A 19,254-nucleotide genomic window follows, 5' to 3' on the forward strand; every position below is an offset into this window, starting at 1 on the left:
GGCCACGGCGAGCTGCAGAGGCTCCTCCAGCCAGGCAGTTAGAGACAAACAAAAACGCGGGAGGGTTCGCGCACCGCCTCCCGGGTGCCGAGGCACCGGGACGCGCGCCGGGACCCGGGGCGGGAGCCGGGGCCGCGCGCGGGTCCCCGAGTCGGAGAGCCCTGCCCCTCGCCCCGGGCCCCGGCCGCGCGTCGACCCGGGGGCGTCTTGCGCGCCACCTCCCCGCGGTCCCGGCGGGGCCCCGACGCAGCGCAGACTACAAGTCCCAGGAAGCCCAGAGGCAGGCGCGGGGCGGGGCCTGGCGCAATTCCCCGGGATCCGGCGCGCTGGGAAGCGCCGCGGAGGACGCAGCGGCGGCGGGCGCGCGGGCGGGCGGGGCGCGGGCGCGGGCGCGGGCGGGGGCGGGGCCGACGTGGGCCGGAGCCCTGCGTGCCAGGGAGGGGGCTGACCGGGCAGGCGGCGGGCGGCGCTCGGAGCGGGCTCCGCGGCTTGCACGGCGCCTGCGGCTCGGTCCCGGCTCGGCGGGCGGCGCACGGCGGGCTCGGCGCGGGCGGCCCCGGCGCGCCGGGCGGCGCAGGACGCAGCGCGCGGACTTACGCCGCGGCCGGGGCGCCCCGAGCGGAGCGGCCACTGCCCCCGGGCCGGCCCTCGGCCCCGGCGCTCGGAGCGCGGCGGCCGCCTGGGCTTTAATGGCTGCTCGGCGGGGCAGCGCCTAGGGGTGGAAGGCTACTGCGGCACAGGAAGGCGCCCGATCGAGCGTCCTCCGGGGGCCGGCCGCGCCCGCCGCGGCGCGCTCCATGGGGGCCCGCTGACCCGGGGCGCCGGGGCCCGCTCGCTCGCCCGCCCGCCGGGCGCGCGTCCCGGCCATGAACTGAGTCGGCGGGCCGGCCCCGCGCCTGCTCCGCCCGCTCCTTTCTTCTCGCGCCTCCTCCGCCCGCCGCCCGGCGGGCCCGGCTCCCCGGGGGCTGCGGCGCCCGGGGCTCGGCGGCCCGCGGGCCCCGGGGCGCGGGGCGGCTGCGGCGGCGGGGGGCGCGCGGCTCCGGGCGCGGCGCCTGCACCATGAACTACCAGCAGCAGCTGGCCAACTCGGCTGCCATCCGGGCCGAGATCCAGCGCTTCGAGTCGGTCCACCCCAACATCTACTCCATCTACGAGCTGCTGGAGCGCGTGGAGGAGCCGGTGCTGCAGAACCAAATCCGGGAGCACGTCATCGCCATCGAAGGTGAGGGCCGGGCCGCCGCGGGGCTTCTGGAGGGCGGGCGCGCGCGCGCGCGAGCGTGTGTATGCGTGCGTGTGTACACACGCGCCGGGCCATGGCACGCGGCTGCCCCGCCGAGTGGGCACTGCGGTGCTTCTCACCCGGCAAGGCCGGGCGAGAGCGGAGGGGGAGGCCAAGAGGGCCGGCGAGCTCGCGGCCAGAGATGGATCGCCGGCGATAACGTGCTAATGGGCTGTAGAGTCTCCGCTGAGAAAGTGACTCTGTGCGGCCGCGTCCTGGGCCACACGAGTTAACCGGCCCAGCCATAAGCCCCCGGAGCGGCCGGAGCGGTTGGCGCCCCCGGACCGTGTGACAGGTTACTGGGCCGGGGCCGAGCGTCTTGCTGGACTTGAAGAGGTCTTTGGAGAAGTGCTGCTGCTGGGGGCGAGGCTCTGGCTGGCGGGTCTCCTCCGCAGGGTAGGGCCAACCCCTTTGGTGTGTTTGCCCATTTCGGGGGCACAGTGGAGGCAACGGAACTTAGCCCCAGCGGAGAACCAGCCCCGGGTACGGACAGCACCGCAGGTCCGACCCACCTGCTCCTGCGCAGAGGCTGGTTTCCTCTACAGTGTTTTCTACCGACATCCTGCATCAGATCAGAAGAACGCTCCCTGGGGGGTGTCACTTTCACACCCCTGGCACTGGGATGCCACTCACCCTTCCTGCAAGCCGGGTGAGGCAGAGGTCCTCAGGAGAGGTGCCGCGGAGCCTCTCCGGGGCCAGTGTTTTCTCTGGATCCCCGTGGTTCTTATTTCTCTGCTACTGAGCTTCCAGCTTGTCCCCTTGCTTCCCCCTCTCCTTGCTGTTGGCCAGTGATGGTAAAAGGTCTGAAGGGTGAGTTGTCCGTAATATAAAATAGTCCCAAGTAAGAGTTCTTCTTGCCGCTGTTGGGGAATACTGAGGATGTTCTGAGGCCTGGCCAGGAGTGTGTCCGAAGCCCAGCTTAGGCATCGCCCAGCTCTGGTCCATCTGTAAGCAGGGGGTATTGGCCTCGGGGCGGGGGGAGCTTTGCCTGGGTGCTGTGCAGCCTGCATGGCTCAACCCAGAGTGGCTGGGCTTGATGCCTGGCCGGTTAGATGGAGAAGGTGGTGTCGATGCCCTTGGCATCTGGCAGCCCCACAGACTTGAACCGCGTCCCAGCTCGGCTGCCCGATTGGCGTCCTGTCTCCATAGGGGACTTGCTAATTCCAGGAAGGATCTGGATGGTGCTCCAGCCTTCTGCAGGCCTGGCTGTCAGAGCACCTGCCGCCCCGCTGGCCATTTAAGATGCTTCCAGATTCCTCGAGAGGCAGAGGCTCCTGTGTGCCTCTGGCAGGACTTGTGGGAGGCCCGGGGGTCCAGCGCAGGGCCGCTGATGCTGGGCGAGCTGGCAGGAACATGCCTCCAGGGTCTGGGCTCCGGCACGGTGGACACTCACGTGAAAGGCCCCCTGCTCCTCTCTCTCTCCTGGCAGCATCCACGGGAGTCTGATGAAACTCTTAGAAAGCTGGTGCTGAGCTTTGGATGTACCTGGCCGAGAGCGCCTAGTCTCCGTGCAAAGACCTCATCAGAGCGTCCTTCTTGAAGTCCAGCTCTGGGGTCTCAGGCGCTCCCCACGCAGCAGTTTGACTTTCTAGCAAGAGGATGTGGTTTCATTCTTCTTTTTTGGAAAAAACAAAAACAAAAACCTGTGTGGTTCCTTAATTATGGTTTCTGGTAGCTCAGTGTCTGTCTGCCTGTACGCGCTGAGATTTTTAGGCTCCTTCTTGGCCGGAAGCCTTGTCGTTTGTTGATGAGACTCAGAATCAGTGATGAATCCTGCTTGGGACTTTGACAAGGCTATTATTTTTTCTGTTAAAAAAAAAAAAGGAATGTCTGTGTTGTGTCAGGGCTGTGGTTTATTTAATGAGACTCGAAGAATCATTCAGATATGCGTCCCTTCTTTGCGTTATTAACAATGATTGCACCTTTCATTTGTATAGAAGAACTTTAGCAAGGATGCTCTTATATTCATAAGCTCATTGTGTGGCGGTCCCGACCTTGGGGGAGAATGTGGGCCAGATTCATTTTCTAGAGGATGGAGCTTCAGGGAAGGTTAATGACCTCCTGAGCATTTGACTGAGGTCAGAGGTGAGTCTGAACCAAAGGATCCTTGGAACCCAGGTGTGCAGGCTTCCCCCACTCCCCGGCCACCTTCTGCTGCTCCTAATGAAATTCGTTGTTATAATGAACTGTTCCCCCACTCTGTGCCAGCTTGAAGATGCAGTTGTGATTTATATCTGCGCCCTTGATATTTTGGAAGCCGAGAAGATTGCTCAATTGTGGCAGGACAACATTTTTCCTGTGATGTGAGAAGTACGAAGAAGCAGTTTGGTGCAGTTGAGTAGGGCATGGGTTATTGGGTTCTTCCCTCACCCCAGATGGGGGAGCATGGCCCTGGGGTACGCAAACTGTAGACGCGTTTGTCACAGCTCCATGCCATAACCGAGCGTGCGCTCCGGAGCATCCCAGTAGCCCTGAGGAGCATGCACATATCTGCCCCTGCCTGTGAACCTGCCAGGCGAGGGCGGTACCGTGGCAAAATGTACACCTCCTCGGAATTTTAAAGTCTGTGCGCGTCATAGTCAATTGTTTTAAGAATCGCTTCTCCCAACGAACAGGGAAGATTGTCTGCATTTTAGAGGATATCCAGCCAGGCTTTATTTTCTGTGTCTGTGTGTATATGCACAGAATTGGAATCAGACTTACAAAGCTACTTGTTGGTGCAATGTGAGCACTTTTCCATGTTATGAAAAATTTTGAGGATAACGGTTTTTCACCTTGGCGTAATATTCCAGCATTTGATTGTGTCATAATTTACAGAAACGTTTCCTGTTTTCTGGCATCTTGAAGCATTTTTGCTGTGGAAGAGAGGAGCGGGCTTGTCGAAGGGAAGGAAGTTTCGGCTCGTGCTTGTTTTCAAAGTGATTCCCAGAGAGTCTGGATTGGAAAATCTCTTAATGATGGACCAAATTGTATATATTTTAGTTGAAAGGGCTCGCCAAGAATCCCAACCCTGAGTCGGGTCTGTGACCCTGTTTGAAGGCACGGAAGCGTGATTTAATGCTTAGTCTTGTTTTGAAACATTGCTGCTGCTAAGTCACTTCAGTCGTGTCCGACTCTGTACGACCCCATAGATGGCAGCTCACCAGGCTCCTCTGTCCCTGGGATTCTCTAGGCAGGAATACTGGAGTGAGTTGCCATTTACTTGCCAAAAAAGAAGAAAGTGTTTTTTCAAATATTTGCTTGAGACAGAGGTCTATTTTTTCCCCTCCGGGATCTGGAGTCTTAAGGAGGCATTGCCCATTGTTTTCAGATTTACCCCATCAGTTTTCTGGGGTGTCCCCCAGAGGTGTGGCTGGCACCGCAGGTGTCCTCCATGCCTGGAAGCGAGCCGGGGCCAGCTGTCTCCAGGGTGAGCATCCTGCCTAGGGTCCCCACTCTGGTTCTTCTTTAAAAAGCCCATCTGGAGTTGATGGGGTTGAGGTAAACGCATCAGCTGCCTTTCTTGTTAGATAAAAAAGCTTGCTCTTCTTGCATGGGTAAAGCCTCTATTAGCAATTGCACATTGTAATTCAGCTTGCCAGCAGCGGAACAGCGATGCGGATGACAACCCAGCCAGCGTATTCAGCCGGGGCTGAGCCCCTAACTGGTCTCGTGTCTCCACGCCCACCAGGCAGCAGCTCAGGGGGAACCGAGTGCCCTGCTGGCCCCGTTGGTGGTTTGTGTGGCTTCCTCTGAGGGTTTGGAGAAGTCCCGGTGTTCAAAAGGAGAACGGTGCCTGGCATGCCGGGTCAGGGCACTCACGGGGGGCATTCAAGGGCGGAGCTCCGGCATGTGGGGGACCTGGGAAGATGGGACAGGGGCCCTCCTTCCTCTCGTGGTACAGCCGCTCCATTCAGCATCGTGTACAGCAGAGAGCTAAGTGCTTGACCTGCGTATCTCCATCCATCTTGTGATGATCCCGTGACATCGATGCCTCCTTTGAGGCCCAGAGGGCTTCCCTCATAGCTCAGTTGGTAAAGAATCTGCCTGCAATATGGGAGACCTGGCTTTGATCCCTGGGTTGGGAAGATCCCCCTGGAGAAGGGAAAGGCTACCCACTCCAGTATTCTGGCCTGGAGAATTCCACGGACTGTATAGTCCATGGGGTTGCAAAGAGTCGGACATGACTGAGCGACTTTCACTCTACTTTGAGCCAGAAAGGATAGGAAACTTGCTCGAAAGAGATGAGCAGGGCTGGTTATCCTCAGGGCTGACTCTCCAGCCCTTTCTGAGCGAGTGATGGGACTCCTGATTACTCACAGTTCCTACAAGTTGAATGTACAAACCATTCGAGCCTGTGCCCCCCTCAACCGACCTTATCCAAGAGAAGAAGGGTTTGCGGATGCTGCCAATGGCTGGAGGTCTTATGTTCTCTGTGAAGTTGCTTACCTTAGCAAAACCGTTGTAAGAGCCTGTTTTCCTATGGAAATTTATTTAATCTGGTTGTTGCAGGATTAGGGAACAAATACCTTCTCCCTGCCGTTAGGTGAGCATAATTCTTCTTCGACACTATTGACTGTATTCATAATATTTCAGGCTTCATCAAAGTTGTAACCATGGGGACTTCTAGTTATTGATATGAGTATCACAGTCTCCTCCTTAAAATTAATTCTCAAGTGGCTATTTGTCCCTTCCGAGTTAAATTTCATACCTTAATGGCTTCTGACCCTTCCAGAATCCAGGCGTCCTTTCCACCTGGCTGGGGTCAGCGTGTTCCCGGCCTCGCCCAGGCTCTCTGTCCCAGCTCCCTGCACAAAGCTCATCTCCTTACTCCAGTCCAGCCTGAGGACCGGGGGCTCTTTGAGGAAATCAAGTCATGCACGTTTTTATCTCCTCAGCAATGCTGTGTGTTGTGTCTGGCCCTTGGAGGACGCCCAGGAATTGTCGAGGGTGTGAGTTGCTGGAGGGACTCACGTTTTTTCTGGCTTTTGGGTCCTCTTCCTCCTCACTGGTGATCTGACCCGTGTTGATCGTGCAGAGAGGGTATTCTGAAACTTGTCACGAGAGCACAGATGCTTGGACTGGGGTGCTTTGGGGTCAGGCAGTGGTGGTTAACCTGGGTGTGCTGTTTGGGTAGCAATGAGTTGTTTTTCTAGTGCATGTAGGGGAAGAGAAAGATTTGCTTGCTGAAGCCTGACAACTTTTTCAGCCCAGCTGTCTGCAGAAGGGTGGTGCTTTTTCTGCCGGTGTAAGTGAATTTCAGGTGCAGAGTCTGTGTTATTGATAGGGACGAATGAGTGGCAGGTCTGGGTGGCTGTCGGTGTGGTATCTTCAATGGAACATTGAGAGTCTTGATTCTTGAAGTTCAGTGTGCAGTCAAATCACATGGAGGGCTTGGGAAAGCAGAGTTGCTACTTCTGTAGGTTTGGATCAGGCCAGAGAGCGTGCTGTTGACAAGTTTCCAGAGGATGCTGGCTTGCCGGTCCGGGGACCGCACTTTGAGAAGCATGGTCAAGGAGGGGAGGGCAGTCCAGGGGTGGACTGGGCACCTTCCCTGAGTGTCGCTCTCAATCAGTGGAGGGGGTGTCCTCTCATCCTCCCCTGTGGGGGACCGGTGGGGGCCAGCAGCCCTGGCCATTACCTCTGGTGACTCAGCTTAAACACAGTGGAGGAGGATTGAAGCCCAGGTTTGAATGGGTTCAAGTCCATGTTCACTTCACCTCCATGATGATGCTGATCGTAAGTGCCCTGCAAGGAACGTGGTGGGTGGAGGATGGGCATTGCCAAGGGCGGGCCTTCCCCTTTGGCTTATGGTAAAGAATCCACCTGCAGTGCAGGGGACAGAAGCGACTTGGGTCCGATTCCTGGAAGATCCCCTGGAGGAGGGCATGGCAACCCACCCCAGTATTCTTGCCTGGAGAATTCCATGGACAGAGGAGCCTGGTGGGTTCCAAGAAGTTGGAAACGACTTGGCGACTAAACCACACACTCCTCAGTCCCTCAGGGATGGTATTCCAGAAGTCCCGTCTGGGGTTCCCTGGACTTCCCCTTCCTGTCTTGCGATGGTGGATTTTTAGGGAAATCTCCTGTATGTTTCAGTGAGGTTCTTCCGTATTCACTTGTTATGATAATTTGGCAGGTGAAACATCCTTGTGTTTGTTCTTTTGCTGCTAAAAGGGCGTTTCCCTAAAAAGGAGAGCGATCTGTTATTAGCAGCTTAAGAGGGCTGTTGGGGGCCCTGGAGGAAGTGACTCAGGAGGGAGCTGCAGCCTCCACTGCAGAGCCTGGAGCCCTGTTTACTGCCTCCTGTCTTTTTTGTCCAAAGCTGGCTTTTTATTTTGTTAAGACTGAAATCCCTTATTCTGCATCCTTTTTTTCCCTGTGTGCCCTGCAGGTGTTTATCGTTGGTGAGTCTCACTAGGGCTGGTTTTAACTACTGATTTGGTCCCATCTCTTGTTTCTCAGCGTTCAAGCAAACCCCTGTCCCCTGCCCCCCACCCCCGGCCCAACACTCCGGATTCTTTGAGGCCTAAGTGATTGAGTTTGGCAAAGCCGATCAGGCTTAGTTATTTTTAAAATCCAGGGTTCGGGGCTCTGATCGGGTGCTTAGCCTCGTAATTCCTTCGCTCTGTTAAGTACCTTGCTCCGAGAAGGAACACGCACCCTGCAGATGTTTGTCTCTAATCTCTGCAGCATCTGTGATTGTCCTGGGGGTCTGAGCACCGGGCCTCCTCCGTGCCATGTCCTTCCGGGAGGGCCAAGGGGGCACTTTCCCTCTCCTGTTTTGTGGTGTGGGAGGCCTGCACAGGGGGCTGCAGGGATGACCTGTCCAGGGGCAGGGCTGGCATTGTGGTGGGTCCCGTCCCTGCCCTGTGCCTATGCCCATGACTGACCCAAGCCAGGAGGGGCTTACTTGCACCTGGGAGCTAAGGAGGGAAGGAGAGAAGATACCAGTGCCAGCAGAAGAGGTCTGTTAATGGACCCTTTTAGTGACCAGCCAAATAGCTGTCTGTGTGCGAGGTTGGGACATTTTCCATAAAGAGCAGACTAAATATAGGCTGGAGGGTGGGGCCCAGGGCCCGAGCTGCGGGGGGTGGCTGTCATCACTCCCATTTTGTCTCTCCCACTGGTAATCAGAACTTGCCACCAGCCCCAACAGGTGGCCACCCTGAGCTCTCTGGGAACAGATTGGTGTGTTTGTTTAACCAGGGGCTCATTTGCAATTTTCACACTCTTCTCGCTGTTTGATTCGGATTGTCTTTTTTTGGGCTGCAGTGTTGGAGTATTTGTGCAGTGTTTCTACACAAGCAACTGTGTGATCCTAACAACCGCTCACGATGTCTGCTTGTCATTAGCATCGTGCTTCGAAGCTGCCTTTTATTTTTTTTGAAAGGGTGGGAAACACTTTTCATGGTTCTGGGAGAAGAATTCCAAATAATTACCGGCCATGTTCACAAACGATTTATGTTTGGTCTTAGAAATATCAACATCCAGCAGGTTCTTGCAAATAGAACCATGTTGCTTTCCAGCTTAGCACACAAAGCTCCTGTTAACAGATTCTCATAATAGTCTTAAAGAGGGTAACAGGATCTTTTAGGAAGTGGGTTTAGCCTTAATTCAATGCGTTTTTAGTTAATATGGACATGCTATACCAGGTCTACTGAGGATACTTGAAGGAGTTAGAAAAAATTTTTTGCATGAGTGCCTGCAGCAAAGCAAGGCACCCCTTCACTTCCTGAGTTTATTCCTTCACCTTCTCCACGTGACTGCTGAGGCAGCAAGAGTTATATGTTATATGTTATATGTTGTTATATGTTATAGATGCGGTGACTACGGGCACGCTTTTGTAATGAGATAAATGGAAGTGGGTCTGGAGAGAGTGGAGTGGGCTGACATTCTGCTGTTTGTGTTTCCAGGGATCCTTGTCTGGAGGGGACGATTGGCCCATTTTCCAGGGAGGGCACTTCCGTGGGCCAGCCCGCCTGCCCGCCCCGCCCTTCGCTACGGTTTCTGTGGATCCGGGTGCTGCCGTGAGCAGTGCCTCGGTCTCCTGTCCCGACACCTGTTAGTTCAGGCTGGTGAACCTGGTCTCAGACAGACAAACAGTTGTTTCAGTTTTACTTTGGACCGTCAAGCCTGGATCTCCAATTTTCTGTATATTATTGTACCGTTAGGAGTTTGGGGGTTGGAGGTATTGAGACCACTTTAGACACTTTTTGGGACTCTTTTTTTGGGGGGGGCATAGAACGTAGATCTAGAAGGATGCCCAGGTCCTAAGGGAGGGTGTTCTCACAAACTGACCACGTGGGTACGTCCCACATCCAGATCAGAACAGCGAAGTTGGCCAGCGCAGGGCAAGACTCCTCTGTGTTGTGTGTGGCTGGAGGTGGCTGCTTCTGCTTGCTCACCTGCTGTCCCAGCGACGGGCATTTGGGTGGTTTCCTGTTCGGAGCCGTGGGAATAGGCCTGCCTAGTAGGACACCTAATATAGGACACCTCTGGTGTCCCTGTTCTGTTGGTGAGGCGGTGGTTAGTGTCCTGTTAGCTCTTCCCCCAGGTCAGCGAAGCTGCTCCCAAACCCACTCTGTCGGCGGCCCTGTCTGGAGGGACCTTTCCTTTGCTGTTCAGGGTTTACACCGCAGACCCTTAGGATGGAGGCTGCCTCCTGCCTGCCTCCCTCCCTCGCCTTCTTTCCAGCTGTTTGTCCAGAAACAGTCAAGTGCCTGATGCGTTTCCAGCACTGTCTCAGACGTTAGATTTTAGACTTAGGGATGTCTATGGGCTCTTCATTCCTGGTTAGTGGAATAATTGCAGCTTTATACATGAAGCAGTGAGGGTGCAACCCTTCAGCAGGAAATAGTTTCCTTGAAAATGCGGAGCAACCCCCGGGGTCCCCGCGGCTCTCCCTGGCTCTTGCTTGACCTCAGTGGTCAGTGGGGGCTCTCTTGGCTGAGTCCAGACCGCCCCTCCTACCCCCGGAGTCCATCTCACACCTGGGTGCCCGCCTGTCCATGTTGCTATCTAAAGGGAAACGCCTTCTGCGACTCTGGGTTCAAACTGATCTGGGGTCTGAGTGGTTACATATTAGCACTCTTCAGTCTCTGCTGTTTGTGGCAATTATGTGGAGACACAAAAGGAAAAGAAAGCTAAGTGTTGCCAGCTCTCTGTTACTCTCAAGGGGTTGTTTTCTTTGTTCTTCTGACTTTGTCCTGGGAGCTGCCCTGCACCCCCGCCCCCACCCCTCCCCCCCAAAAAAGGCCACACTCAACCCAGGAAGCATGTAAGGACCCCGGGGCTGGAGAGAGAGGGGCGTGTGCCCTGTGAAGTCTCCAGTGGCGGTACCAAGGCAAATATTTATTTTGAGGGATGGGGGCTGGGAGGGCAGGGCTTCCCCTCACTTTGTTCAGCAAGCGTGGGAAGCGGCCCATGTGAGGAGCCTGGGAGGTGAGATGCTATCGCGTGTGGACTGGGCGGGCGCTATCTTTTGCTTCTGGGGTGCAGGCAGACGGGTGCCCCCGGAGTGCCTCTCCCAGGGCAGTGGGAACTAGCCCAGGAGGCCGCACTGGTCCAGAGTGGGCTAGACAGATGGGGGCAGAGGGGTTACTGGACAGGGAGGCTGTTGGACACAGGCAGAGCGCTGAGGCTCTCCGGGAGGGTGGGTGGTAGGAATGGACCACCCAGAACCCCATCTCCGCAGCCGGCGGGGACCTGGGGAGGGCAGGCGGATGGAGAAGAGCCTCGAGAGCCCCAGAGAGCAGGCTGTGAGCGCTTTTATGTATTGGGCCATGGGAAACTACTGATTATGGATTTCTGTCTGGACAGGGCGGGGGGCCGTGATGCTCGGGGCTTGCTGGGCAGAACAGAAACTTTGCGGTGGCTGCGGTGGTGGGGGGCGGAGTGGCCAGCAGGTAGAGAACTGGGCTGCTGTGAGGGAAGTTGGGGCCAGGGCAGGGGAGCAGGGAGGGAATCAGAGGTGCGCCCTCCGAAGAGGCAGGTGCAGGCGTGAAGGGGCCTGTGACTCACCAGGTGGAGGGAGCGAGGTCTGACCCTGGGGTCGCAGGAGTGGAACCGGGTTGGGGCAGGAGGGTTCCACCTCCAGATGCCCTGAAGGGCCCGAGGTTTAGGCGGGAGGGGTGCTCAGCTACCAGGGGCAGTTCCCCAGGCACCGGGATTTGGAAAGGAAGCACGCAGCCCCTGCACGGGGGTCTCTGATGGATGGTTTCGGGAGTCACCCTGCCTGTCACTCCGGCTGGGGGGCCGGCATCCTGACCTCACGGGCCGCCAGTTCCCCCTCTGCAGATTCTTCGGTGGGTGTCAGGGGCACGACAGCCCGTGGGGAGTGTCTCTCGCCAGGGACTGAATTGTTTCCCGGCGGGGGAGGGGACCTGTGCGATTGAGCCTGGGCCGCGGTGGCCCCTCAGGTCCTGTTCACCCCTCCGGTTGGTGTCCTGGACGGGTGTCCCCGGCCCAGAGCGCAGGTCCCGTGGCACTCCGCTGGTGCCTGTGTCCAGCCCTGACTCGGCCTGTTAGGTGTTTGTCTTTTCACTTGGTGGCTCGAGTCCACAGACGGGCAGAGGCCCCGTGCTGGCAGCGCAGAGGCGCGGGCCGCGTGCTGGGTGAGCCAGGGCGGGCGCGGGCGGCAGGCCGGGTGTGTGCTGGGCTGGGAAGGCTGGACTGGGCTCCTGGTGAGGTGAAGCCGCTCAGTCGTGTCCGACTCTTTGCAACCCCCTGGACTTTAGCCGACTAGGCTCCTCTGTCTCTGGGATTCTCCAGGCAAGAGTACTGGAGTGGGTTGCCATTTCCTTCTCCAGGGGATCTTCCTGACCCAGGGATTGAACACAGGTCACCCGCACTGCAGGCAGACTCTTTACCGTCTGAGCCACAAGGGAAGCCAGGAGCTCCTGGAGGAAGCCCCATTTGAGCCCCAGAAGATGGGAAGCTCATGCCACTGGGGCTGGGTGGGGTGGGGGGCGGTCATTGACAGGACACCTTGGCCTCTCACCTCCCAAGGAGGCCTTGGAAAACTCATCTCTGCCCAAAGAAATCTCCCTGTCTTCACACAAAAACGTTTTTTTTTTACCCCCCACTTAAAAAAATTTCAGTTTTACCCAGGTTTCTCAATTTGGGCTTGCTTTTCTGATCATCTTATATTGGGGCATAAGAAAATTATACATCTCTTTCTGCCTACTGCCTAAATCTAGAGTGTCCCCCTCAAACATCCCAAGCCTCCAGTGCTTTCGCTCAGCTGGCTTGGCAGGAGAATCTTGTAGTGGGGGGCAGTTGGGTCATGTGCTTCTAAGAGTCGTGGTGACCCTGCCTGGCCGGTGAGGTCCCTGTCTGGACCTGTGGGAGTGCTGCTTTTCTGAGAATGGCTCAGAGTTCTAGACTTCGACTTCAGACCCTGTTTTTTTTTTTTTTCCCTAGAGTTCAAACTTCTGCTTCTGATGGGTTATGCATGTTGGAGGGGCACACTCAACGATTTTTCGTTTCCAGATCACTTGCTTGGAGATTAAAGAATCTCTGGGTGGTCTGGAACAGTGGGGTCCTGCACTCACTGCTGGAGACACCCGGGTGCTTTGTGTAGCTCAGGGCACAGGAAGGGAGACCCCACACCTGAGTCTGCGGAGCCCTTACCACTGGGTGGGCTGTGGGCGCCCACTCTGGGTGTCTGTGTCCCACAGCCTGGGGTCTGGGATTTGTGTGAACAAGACGTTTGCTATTAAGAGAGATGAAAGTCATGTTTACAAGTCCGGGAGGATCTCTTTTGCTCAATATATTGTGTTGAAACATTTCAAACATATGGAAGAGTTGAAAGAATGTTCAGGGTGAAGTCTTACATACCCATTGCTTTGCTTCTCTGCTTGGGTTTTATATCTCTCCATCCAGAGCATGACCATTCAACTGGCATTTGTAACAGAACGCAGAGCTTTCCTAGGCTAGTTCCATGTTGGTTTGGAATCCAGAGGGTTTCTGGAAGCAGTACCATCTGGATGTCGTGGTGTCAGATTCCAGGTGCGGTGCAGACACAGCAGGGACAAGGTGCTTGTTACTTGGGCATCAAATACGAAGTCCCTTGGACTACAAGGAGATCCAGCCAGTCCATCCTAAAGAAAGTCAGCCCTGACTATTCATTGGAAGGACTGAATGCTGAAGCTGAAGCTCCAGTACTTTGGCCACCTGATGCGAAGAGCTGACTCATTGGAAAAGAGCCTGATGCTGGGAAAGATTGAGGGCAGGAGGAGAAGGGGACGACAGAGGGTGAGATGGTTGGATGGCATCACCGACTCGATGGACATGAGTTTGAGCAAGCTCCAGGATGTAGTGAAGGACAGGGAAGCCGGATGTGCTACAGTCCAAGCTGTTGCAAAGATCAGACATGACTGAGCGACTGAACAACAGCAACAAAATACGAAGTATCTTCTGCCGGAGCAGTTGGCTTAACTTGTGTTTTGGAAGCATGGTTTTTGTTGTTAATCTTTTTTTATTTTAATTTATTTTTTGTTTTATTGAAGTATAGTTGATTTACAGTATTGTCTTAATTTCAGGTATACAGCACAGTGGTTCATTTATACATATGTGTGTATATATACTTTTTCATATCGTTTTTCCTTATAGATTATTAGAAAATATTGAGTGTAGTTCCCTGTGCTATACAATGGTTCCTTGTTGGTTGTCTATTTTACGTAGAATTAATCTCTACATAATCTCTACAATCTCTGTTGTTAATCTTGATACAGTTCAGCCTTGAACCCAAAGGGAAACTTCGGATTGAGCTCTGACTTGAATCCTGTGTCTGACCACATGTGTTTGTGGGAGGGCAGCCCCTCTTTGGGCCATGCTGGTTTTGGCTGCAGGGATGGCCTGCCATCCTCTGTGTCCAGGACTTTGGTTTTCGCAGCAGCCTGTGTGTTGCTATGGAGCACAGGCATTTTCTTGCTGGATCGTGTTGCACTGTGAACACTTCCTGGAGGCAGAATGACGTTGTGCAGGGTCACAGCCTTGAAGGCCTCGTTACAACATCTGGGGGTGTGCAGGGGGTGGTAGGAGGAACCCCATCTGTGAGGATAACCTCCGACATCTCTCTCTGGTTCCCCTGACTCGGCCAGGAGAGTGAGAGCAGGTGTGAAGCTGTCCCTAACCCAGATGGCACACCGGTGTCCTTGTGAGCACACGGTCAGTGCTGCAGGTGTGAGTAATGCGCCTCTGCATGTGTGTGTGCGTGCGCACGGCCTGCCTGCTGGGTGTCTAGTTCAGCTCTCATCACCTCTCCGCTTCAAGAGCTCTGGGCACATCCCAGGCTGAACTGGGAGCTGAATGGCCCTGTGGTTCCTGACTTAGTGTTAATTACAGAACCTGATTAGGCCCCCGAGTTCCCGTTCCCCAGACTCGGCCCATGCGGGGCGTGTCTTCTGGGCTGTCCTTGAGCCAGCGATGACCTCACAGAGGGCCAGCCATCCCAGTCTCCCCCTCCTCCTCCTTGTCTGACCCCCTGCAGCTCTCTCCACATCCTGCCCAGAGCTGGCCTGTGACCACGCGGCCTTTCCAGGAATTGAGTCAGCATATTCTGTCCCTGTATCGTCTCTCAGCATCTCTCCCCAGCCTCCTTTTTTTTTTTCCTTTTTGGGACATGCTGTGAGGCTTGTGGTGGGATCATAGTTCCCCGACCAGGGACGGATCTCAGGTCCTCGATAGTGAGAGCACGGAGTCCTAACCTCTGGACTCCCAGGGAAGTCCCTCTCGCAGTCTTCTCCACGGCCGCTGTTCGTCCGCACAGTGCGGGCTGACTCCAGGATACCCCCAGGTTGGACCGGCCGGTCAGACTTTGTTCTCCCCTGACTCAGGCTTTCAGGCCGTCTTAGCCCACTGCCCTGTCTTTGCTTCCAAACCAGACTTCCATGTGCTGAGCCTGTGGGGTCTCAAATACCCAGCCAGAGCCCCGGCTTTTAATCTCCACTTTGTCACCCTCAGCTTTTCAAAGTCCAGGCAGGCTTTTTAGGGAGGGGAACTCACTGCATGATGAACCTGAGTGGTCGCCTCTTCACTTGTTGCTCGTCTGGGTGGGGGTGACCTTCCACACCCCCCGAGTGTCCGCCCTTTCCTCCCCCTTCTCGTCTCACTTGCTCACGGAGACCGCCTCTCCCTGCAAAGCGGCAGGAAGCTTAATAGTCTGTCATGTCACCTGCTGATGGGGTGGGGGTCCTCTTGGTCTAACAGTTTAAGTTAAAAAGAAGGCCCGGTCTCCCTCGCACATTTTCACGGTGGAAGGAGGTTTCAGATGTCCTGCTTGTCCATGTCAACAACAGGCTACCAGAATTCTCCTTATGGCTTGGCTCCCTCTACATATTCAAAAGCCACTTGTAGGGGCTTCCCTGGTGGCTCAGTGGTAAAGAATCCACCTGCCAATGCAGGAGAGCTGGATTCGATCCCTGGTCCAGGAAGATCCCACGTGCCACGGAGCACCCACGCCTGTGTGCGGCAACTGCTGAGCCTGTGCTCTAGGGCCTGGGAGACACAAGCCTCCCCTTACCACAACTAGAGAAAGCCTGTGTGCGGCAACAGAGACCCAGTGCAACCAGAAGCAAACACATAAATGAAATTGCATGTTAAAAAAAATGCCACTTGTCTGTGTGACCTTACCTTAAACCCCAGGGACCTGGGGAGGTCACCCCACTCGCCCTTATAGCCGAGCTCCCTGTTGGCCCCCCTCCCCTTCTCCCGGGATGTCTCTCCCATAGAAACGTAACCGATTTATAATTACATTTGTGAGTGTGGTGTTTGTGTGGCTGTGTTAGGGTGTCTTCCCGAGAGGACAGGAGCATGAAGTCTAGTTCTGTTTTATTCCCAGAGTCACCCCTGGCAGCCTTGACGATCGCTGGTTAAACACAAGGACTGTCTAAATTGGCATTCGTGTCTTGAAGCCTTGGGACGGGACTCTCCAGCCTGCTGTGACCACACGTTGATTCGTCAGCAACCGCTGCCTGGGAATCCTGGAGGAAGATACTGTGTACACGCCAATTGCAGCGAACTTTTCCAGAAACTTGTGTCTGGAAGATCCATTTTCCATGGTTACTGTTACATGGGCTGTTGTTACGTAACTCCTTTTAGATTCAGATACAGGGATTTTTTTTTTAAGCCTAGGTTCCAGTATTTGAAGAAAAAAAAACAAACAACCCATGACTTGAAGAGTGATGACTTTGAGATTGCCTTTTTGGAGCTTTCGGGAAATAAAACTTTTCATCAGAAACTTAAATTTATTTGACCACGAGTTTCTCTCTCGGCTTGAAGACATCTGTTGCCGGGACCATTCTTGGTTAGGAGTCAGGAGGAGCTGCGTCCACACCAGCGGGGTCCCCGAGACTTGAAGCCCCTCGAAGGCCCAGGGCCTCCTTGTGTTTTCCGTGACCGAAGCCCATGTGGTCCTCTTTCCACTGCTCTCACTGTGCAGAGAGGGGCAGGAAATGGGGCTGGAGGCCGGCCCGGGTGCAGTGGACAGAGACCCCCCAACCCCGGCCATCAGCTCAGTTTGTCTCCTCGCTCTTTGCTCTGTGTGTTAGGATCCCTGCTGTTTAGGTTCTGGCCCTTCCTCTGAGTTTGGAAGGGAGCAGCGTCCTGCTGAGTCTTCTCCTAAAGCTCCCCCTCCCCAGGCAGCCAGGCCATACTTGTGCTGGGCCGATCCCTTTGGAGCCGAGCCCTTCCCCAGAACTTCCTGCTCTTCCATTGGGGGCCCATTTGTGATCACGCGTGGACCTCTCTGGGCCCGGCTCCTGTGCCTGGAAAGCCTCCCGGGGGATAGGCAGCTGTCTGGGATCTGTCACTTGGGTGGTGGACGGCCAGGCTCACACCCAGGCCAGCTGGCCCGGAGTCCGCACCCCTCCCCTGCACCTCACCCTGCCCCAGTGGCTCCGTTTAGACTCTAGTTATGGATTAGTGTCGGGGGTACAGAGGACGTCAACAGGTACTTAAAAGTGCCCTGCACAGCGAGGACGCTCGGGAGAAGCCGGCACGGGGCAGTGGATGCTCAGCGGGCGTCCAGGTGCAGGGGTCTGGCTCAGCCTGCGGGCCTGGGGCACAGCTCTGCTCCGTCGTGGCTTTGCCTTGTAAGGGACACCATTGCCCTGACACCTCCCTGACAGCCGCGCCTGCTCTGGATTCCAGAAATTTCTATGAAACATTCATGAGCACCCTCCTGGCTTCTCCTCTTTCCCTTCCTTAAAATCCATTCTAGCACCAGCTGTTTATTGCGTGGGGACACCCCCCCCCCATTGAGGACTTAACATGCTGTGTGTCCTTTAGGATAGAGATGGTCCAAACCCCATTTATAGGCCAGGAGCCTGAGGCCTGTGGTTTAAAGCTTTGCCCCAAATCCACCCACACCTAAAGGTGGCTGAGTCCAGGTTTGAGCTCGGGACTCATACACTAACACTACCAGCTCCCTCCTCTTAAAACGAATTACTTAGGCTGTGCCAGGCCTCGTTTGCAGCACACAGAATCTTCAGTGCAACACCAAACTCTCAGCTGTGTCACGTGGCATCTAGTTCTCTGACCAGGGATGGAGCCCTGGCCCCCTGCCTTGAGAGTCCAGCGTCTTAGCCACTGGACCAGCTCCGGGAAGTTCTGCGATGTTTTAATGATGCAGAAAGGAAACCTCTCAGACCCGCCCAGGTTCTGTACAGGGGCTGGGAGTTCCCCGTGGTCTGTGCGCGTCTCCTGAAAGTGGTTGCAGAAGACACCGCACCTGCCAGCCTGCTTTTACCCTGTTGCTGTGATTGGTGGCATGGACCGTGGTGAGAGGACACAGAGCTCCAGCTGGCGGCCTGTGGTGACAAGTTCCCAGGCGGGAGGAGGGAGAGATTCCAAACAGCATGGTTATGAAAATTCCACTGGAGTTCACAAGATCTGAGACACCTTGATTCCAGGCTGCTTGAAACTACAGCTCTTAAATTTAAGGCACCCAAATTATGTGACGTTTTAACAATAAAGATGCTAGCAAGTCGTTCATTTTGTTGTTGTTGCTCAGTTGCTCACTCGTGTCCTTCTCTTTGCAATCTCGTGGACTGCAGCACACCAGGCTTACCTGTCTTTTCTCCTGGAATTTGCTCAAACTCACGTCCATTGAGTCAGTGATTCTATCTAACCATCTCATCCTCTGTTGTCCCCTTCTCCTCCTACCTTCAGTCTTTCCCAGCATCAGTGTCTTTTCCAATGAGTCAGTTCTTCACATCAGGTGAGTCAAAGTATTGGAGCTTCAGCTTCAGCATCATTCCTTTGAATGAACACTAAGGACTGATTTCCTTTAGGATTGACTGGTTTGATCTCCTTGCAGTCCAAGAGACTCTCAAGAGTCTTCTCCAGCACCACAGTTCGAAAGCATCAATTCTTCAGCACTCAGCTTTCTCTGTGGTCCAACTTTCACATCTGTACGTGACTGCTGGAAAAACCATAGCTTTGACTGGACGGACCTTTGTCGGCAGTTCATTTTGAACATGTGCCAATGGAGGTTGCTTTTCCTCTGAGCTATAGTTAACTTAATAGGGAGGAATTGATTCCCCCAAAAGGCAGTGTGATTGGCCTGAAGTCACGCAGAGCCAGGTTGCAGAGCTGGAAGTGGCCAAGTCCACTGCTTGTCCACTGCCGGTTTGTGGGAGAGCGGGGCCAGGTTTCCGTGTGGGGCTCGACCCGGGATCTGCCTTCCACCGCGGGTGTGGCCAGTGGCTCAGATGGCTCCATCTCTGTTTCCGAGAGTGCCGCTGGGGGGCGGAGAGGGGAGGAGGCTCACCTGGGCTTGTCCAGTAGTTGCCTTTGCCAGGCCAGCAGTTCTCTGAGTTCGTCCAGTGTACTCTGTCCACAGCGGCCCTTCCAAGGGCATTGGGTGCCGGTCGGTGTTCTTTGGTTCTAGGCCAGACTCGCCTGCAGGTGTGGCTTAATCCTGCTTCCCCATCTGTGCTGGGGGCAGACCGGGCCGGGGTGGGGGGCCGGGGCCCTGGGTGCTGGGGAAG

General features: G+C 55.4%; 1 protein-coding gene across 5 annotated transcripts in view; it reads left to right on the forward strand.

Moving 5' to 3' along the window:
- Window positions 1-992: 992 nt before the first annotated feature.
- The window catches only part of AGAP1 (ArfGAP with GTPase domain, ankyrin repeat and PH domain 1), a 559,406-nt gene continuing 541,144 nt past the window's right edge, over window positions 993-19,254 (forward strand). For 3 of the 5 annotated variants that reach the window (XM_025289493.2, XM_025289494.2, XM_025289495.2), the window contains exon 1: window positions 995-1,222. In XM_025289493.2, the coding sequence (XP_025145278.1) occupies window positions 1,060-1,222 (163 nt within the window). In that variant the 5' untranslated portion in view covers window positions 995-1,059. Of the gene's footprint in view, window positions 1,223-19,254 lie in introns of all 5 variants that reach the window. The other 2 variants (XM_025289491.2, XM_025289492.2) reach the window with 1 other exon arrangement.

This window comes from Bubalus bubalis, chromosome 6 (genome assembly GCF_019923935.1).
Source record: "Bubalus bubalis isolate 160015118507 breed Murrah chromosome 6, NDDB_SH_1, whole genome shotgun sequence".
Classification (NCBI taxonomy): domain Eukaryota; kingdom Metazoa; phylum Chordata; class Mammalia; order Artiodactyla; family Bovidae; genus Bubalus; species Bubalus bubalis.